The sequence below is a fragment of the Mirounga leonina genome, unplaced genomic scaffold, assembly GCF_011800145.1.
Source record: "Mirounga leonina isolate KUSES-001 unplaced genomic scaffold, KU_Mleo_1.0 Mir_94, whole genome shotgun sequence".
Classification (NCBI taxonomy): domain Eukaryota; kingdom Metazoa; phylum Chordata; class Mammalia; order Carnivora; family Phocidae; genus Mirounga; species Mirounga leonina.
In genome coordinates this window covers 27,809,585-27,815,584 of record NW_023270855.1, presented here as the reverse complement: position 1 = coordinate 27,815,584, position 6,000 = coordinate 27,809,585, and the positions used below count along the sequence as shown (strand labels likewise).

Below are 6,000 nucleotides of genomic sequence, written 5' to 3'. Positions count from 1 at the left end.
GATGGGTTAGCCTGGTGGTGGGTATTGAGGAGGGCACATTCTGCATGGAGCACTGGGTGTTGTGCACAAACAATGAATCATGGAACACTTCATCTAAAACTAATGATGTAATGTATGGGGATTAACATAAGAATAAAAAATAAATAAAATAAAATAAAAAATCATGGCATAAATGCTCTTCCTTTCTGGCATCATCTATTATATTTATCACTTCTCGCTCTACTTTAAGAAAGTCGGGTTTTGTAGCTAGTAGGTTTTTATGAAATTAAATGACCCTATTCAGAAACACCTCCCTAAATGGGAGGTGAATTCCATGTGCATTATACTTAATTGAAGGCATTTCTCAGAAGAAATAGAATAATAAAGAGTATCACCTGAAGGTGTATTACCAACCCCATGATCAGGGAGTCAAATGAAAGGTTTTTAACAGAAATGAAAGCACATGACTCTCAACTCTGACCTTTCCTATTTCGCCTGTAGCACAAAGCATTTAACTTTCACTGTAATTTCTCTTGATAGAAAAATGAAGTTTCTTAAATCAGAGACAACTAGACATGATATTAAACGTCAGCATTTTTAGTGAAAAGCATTCAGGGTCTCAAATCTGTCTTATCTTAGAACATTCCACACAGCTTTTAAAAAAAAAATCTTTGAACATATAAATAGTTCCATAAGTAACAGATTTTAAAAGATCTTATAATTTTAAAATTTGAATTCCATTTCTTTCAGGCAACATGATCCCTTCAGACACCTTTAAATGCAGACTCCCATTTTATTAGGCAAATATACAGCCCTTCAAAAGGCTTGAAGAGAGAGTCTCTCTGGAGAACAACAGCCCTTCCTAACCCTCTGTGTCACATAAGTCTGAAGAAATTCAGGGAATAGAGAAAACCACCCAAGGAATAGCAGAATTATGAGAGATGGGAATATCCGTTCATTGGACATAATTCAAACCACTTGTTTAATAGCATTAATTGTTTTCTGTCAAAACAATCAAAGAAAATTGTTTTATATTTCCCAAAATATTCATTTTGGGTGAATCAAGTAGCCTTTAAAAATACTATCAGCACTCACTTTTGGAATTGGTGAATTGAACCAAGACCCCAACTTCTGCAACTGTCTGTTCTCTTGGGCCAACCAAAAATTTTCTCTGCGTCTGAAAATCATAGAATGATGTTTCATGGTCTTAGAGAAGAGTTTACCTAAGCAGGAACCCCAAATAGCTTAGCTTCAGAATTTCAGGGCCCAATTTAGCAGAAAGTGAGGTGAACAAAAGAAAGATGGGTCTCCTAGAAGCTGCTGCAGATGAGGTTAGCAAGAAAATGAAACAAGCTCACAGATGTATCTAGGTGTGAAAACTCCCTGCTCAAACACTGGCAGGAGAATGGTGATGTCAAACAAAGATATTCAATCACTCACCACCTCATTTGAGTGTTCAGACAAACTCAATCAAATGCTCTCATTCTTCTGAAGCTTACTCTTTAATAATACAATCTTCACCGAAACAGAAGGAAATAAAGATATAACCTTAACCTGCAAACCGAGAGAAAATGTTCTTATTTCTTCCTGCTGATATCTCAAATCCTCATAGAGATTATTTTCTGTGAATGTTTCTGTTCTAAAACATTTTCTTCCTCATAAGAATGAGAACAGAGATCACAAAAATGAAGTGCTTGCAGGGCTTAGGAAGGTCTTCTTCAAGACATAAATATGAACTTTTACATAAAAACTCCTAATATTTAAGGATTAGTAACTAATTCAAAATTTTAAATAATACTTTGCTGGCTAAACAAATCCTACCTGTGTGCCTGATTTCAGGTGCCAATTTGCGACCTCAAATATTGGAAAAAGAAAATGAGAAATGGCTAATCAAAGAGATGTTATGGGCGCCTGGGTGGCTCAGTCGTTAAGCGTCTGCCTTCGGCTCAGGTCATGATCCCGGGGTCCTGGGATCGAGTCCCACATTGGGCTCCCTGCTCGGCGGGAAGCCTGCTTCTCCCTCTCCCACTCCCCCTGCTTGTGTTCCTGCTCTGTCTGTCTCTCTCTCTGTCAAATAAATAAATAAAATCTTAAAAAAAAAAAAAAGAGATGTTATTAGGGGTCCACTCTTGAGTTGTTTGCCAATTCTTGGGTCTTCCCTAATCATAAAGAACTTTTTCTAGCAGCATTATCAAAAGTCCCTGACTTTAAAATTTCAGGGTATTTTAAGCTTCCAAACATTCTGTCAGACATAGGGAAGATCACTAGAGACAGCCATTTTCTGTGTCAGAGGGGCAAAACTCAAAGATGATGAGAGTGTCTAGCTTAAGGAAGGGGCTTCTAAACCAACATGAGGCTGGTGGAGGAGAAAACTCCAAGTACAGAAATGCAAAGCGGAGGCTATCACTGAGAAAAACGCAGTGAAACAGAAAGAAACCGAGCTCATCTGATCGAGCCAATAATATTTGCAGCCTGTAGGCAGTTCAAATATTTAAGGAAATGCCAATGTCTTTCTTTGTAAAGCAAGGCCAAACTTAGTATTTAAACACAGCATATATCACTGGGAGGAATAAGGCAAATCCTTATGTCCTCACTTTCCTTTAACAAAGAATCTTAAAGATTCATGGCCAATGTAGAACTCCCTTCCCCTCTTCAAAAATCAAATTTCCCTTTCTAATGTTTCAAAGCCAACGTCTCTGAGAAGTTTCTAGTCAATCTTCTGTTGACAGTTAATAATGACAATCCAGAATGAATTAGCAATGGCCCCCGTAGGACTCATTTTCATTTCTCTTCCTCAGCGCCCACTGGTGCCCCAGACATTGTCAACCCATGCAGCCCCAACCACTTCTCTGAATCAGCAAAGTGAACTCTTCCTTCTGAACTGGAATGAGGAAGGATGGGCAGGACAAAGATAAACAGCCCAAACCACAAGTGCCCTCCCCATCAAGAATGGTACCTGTTCAGGCTTCAGCCCCGGCGGGATCCAGGCGTACTCCTCCAAGGCACAGCCTGAGTCGTCGTCTGACGTGGAGTTCCTCTGGAAGTCAAACATGAGTTTGCTGACCGTCTTCTCCATCTCTAGGGGCATCACGGTCACCATGTGCTCCTCCTGAGGGCACTTGCAGTGCAGGCAGATCTTCCTGCAAGCAGCAAAGGTGGGAGGTGAGAAGGAAGGCAAAAGAAACCATTTTTCACCTGGCTGCCAGTCACCGGCCCTTGGATCCCAAGCCACAAATGCCTTCCTTGGTAACTGACCGTTGGCAAGAGCACCTAAAGTGGCGCCCCACAGCACGCCTGTCTTCTTGGAAGGCGTGGTGCGGGACACGTGGAAACATCACGAAAGGTCAGAGGCCACTAGGTAAGCCTCATGAGAATGTTCGAACATGGACTCCAACCTATTCTTCTAAATCAGTATCCCAAGAGCAATGTCAAAATATCTTTTACACTTAGTAGAGCACTGGATATGGACCGTGACTGCAATTTCCTTAACTATAATAGTAATTAAATAGACGTAATACATATGCTGACCAGAAATATTACCAGTGGATTTAACAAATACTGACAACATACCATTTTCATAAAAGCGTCCTAGAAGCTTGGGAAATGGTAGAAGTTTTAAAGAGAACCGCAGGTGAGATCTTCTTTAAGAAAAAGAGCAAGAATATGTTTTTCCCACCAAACAAATCTGGCCCCAAGATCTCATGGGAAAGACATTGTCACCTCTACTAAATATCCCCATAGGTTTGAAATTCTAATCAGAAACCCAAATCTTTCCTACATTGGTTGTGTGTTTTTTTTTTTTTTAAATATACAGTACAAGAGGATCATGCATGTGAATTATTTCAAAAGGTAGCAGCCAAAGATAAAATCTCTCCCCAAAGTTGAACATTTCTCTTTTAAGGTTACCATCTGTTCCCTCTTCCACGGCTACAAAAATGATGAAGCAGTAAAAAGGTTGATGTCAGGCAGCACAAAAGCATTTCTAGCTTCTACCAATAAAAAAGAGAAGAAAAAGAAATCACGGAGGAAAATTTTTAGAAAATGAGTTGTTGTACGTGGTACTCAGATCTTTATTAGTTTCAATAGCATCTTATCCAGGCCTTGAGAGGGCCCAGAATCCTAATCCCTACATGGGCCTAATTTTTTCAACAACAGCTTTGTTAAGATAGAAGTCCCGTATCACCAAGGTACCATTTTAAAGTGTACAAATCATTGGCTTTTAGTGTATTCACAGAGTTGTGAAACCATCATCACTATTTAATGTTGACTAATGTTTTAGTCAACCCAAAAGAAACCCAGGGCACCTTAGCAGTGACTTTCTACATCCCCCTTTCCCCCCAGGCCCTGACAACCACTAATCTATTTTCTGTCTCTGTGGCTTTGCCTGTTCTAAATTCCATATGTATGGCATCATGCAATACATAGTTTTTTCGAAACTGGCTTCTTTTACACAGTAGGATGTTTTCAAGATTAATCCATATTGTAGCATGTGACAATCCTTCCTTCCCTTTTATTGCATTATGATATTCCAGAGTATGGTTAAGTTACATTTTGTCCATCCATCCAATCAGGTGGCCTTTTGGATTGTGTCCACTATTTTTACTTTTGTGAATACTACCGCTCTAAATATTTCTATACAAGTATTTTTGTGTGAACACAGGTTTTCAGTTCTCTTGGCTATATACCCAGGAGTAGAGTTGCTAGGTCATATGGTAACTTTATGTTTAACATTTTGAGGAACTGTCAAACTGTTTTTCCGAAATAGCTGTACCATTTTACATTCCCACCATTAATGAATAAGTGTTTTATTTTCTCTACATCCTTGCCACACTTTTTAGTATCTTTCCGTTGTTTCCATCCTAGTGGGTATGGAGTGGCATCTTACTGTGATTTTGATTTGTACTTCCTTAATAGCTAATGATATTGAGCATCTTTCTATGTGCTTATTATATATCCTCGTTGGAGAAATGTCTGTTCAAACTCTTAGTCTGTTTTTAGACTGTTATTTATCTTTTTATTGTTGCATTATAAGTATTCTTTATATATATTTCTGAATACAAGTCCTTTATCAGAAATAGGATTTGTAAAAACATTCTGTGGGTGGTCTTTAGTTTTGTTTGTTTTTTTTAATTGTATGAACACTGTCAAGTCTGTTCTTTTTTTTAACATAGGCCTTTGGGATTTTCATTAATTAACTAATTATTTATTTATTTTTACTGGAGGGGGGCAGAGAGAGAGAGAGAGAGGAAGAGGGAGAATCTTAAGCAGGCTCCATGCCAACACAAAGCCTGATGCAGCGCTTGATCTCACAACCCTGGGACTGTGACCTGAGCCAAAATCAAGAGTTAGATGCTTAACTGACTGATCCACTCAGGTGTCCCTGGTTTTCACTTTCTTTTTTTTTTTTTTAAAGATTTTATTTATTTATTTGAGAGAGAGAGAATGAGAGCGAGCGAGTACATGAGAGGGGGGAGGGTCAGAGGGAGAAGCAGACTCCCCGCCGAGCAGGGAGCCCGATGCGGGACCCGATCCAGGGACTCCAGGATCAAGACCTGAGCCGAAGGCAGTCGCTTAACCAACTGAGCCACCCAGGCGCCCTGGTTTTCACTTTCTTGATGATGACTATTGAAGCACAGAAGTTTCTTATTTTGATAAAGTCCCACTTATTTTTCTGCTGCTATTGCTTGTGCTTTTGGTAGCCTATCTAAGAAACCACTGTCTAACTCGAAGTCATAAAGATTTATTCCTATGTTTTCATCTAAGATGTTTATGGCTTTAGCTCTTATATTTGGGTCTATGTTCCATTTTGAGTTAGTTTTCAAGCATGGTGTAAGGTAGGAGTCCAACTTCATATTTGTGTACTTATTCAACTGTCTTAGCACCATTTGTTAAATAAAAAGTTTATTCTTTCTCCATTGGACTGTCTTAGCATCCCTGTCAAAAATCAGATGATCATAAATATAAGGGTTTATTTCTGGATTTTCAGTTCTATTCCATTGAGTTATCTGTCTACCTTATGCC

At 39.0% G+C, this 6,000-nt stretch overlaps 1 protein-coding gene across 1 annotated transcript in view; it reads right to left on the bottom strand.

The window, feature by feature from the left end:
* Positions 1-6,000, bottom strand: part of PRICKLE2 (prickle planar cell polarity protein 2) — a 115,716-nt gene that overhangs the window by 86,552 nt on the left and 23,164 nt on the right. Inside the window, exon 2 of the mRNA XM_034997735.1 lies at positions 2,936-3,119. Within this exon, the coding sequence (XP_034853626.1) occupies positions 2,936-3,079 (144 nt within the window). The 5' untranslated portion in view covers positions 3,080-3,119. The remainder of the gene's footprint in view (positions 1-2,935; positions 3,120-6,000) is intronic.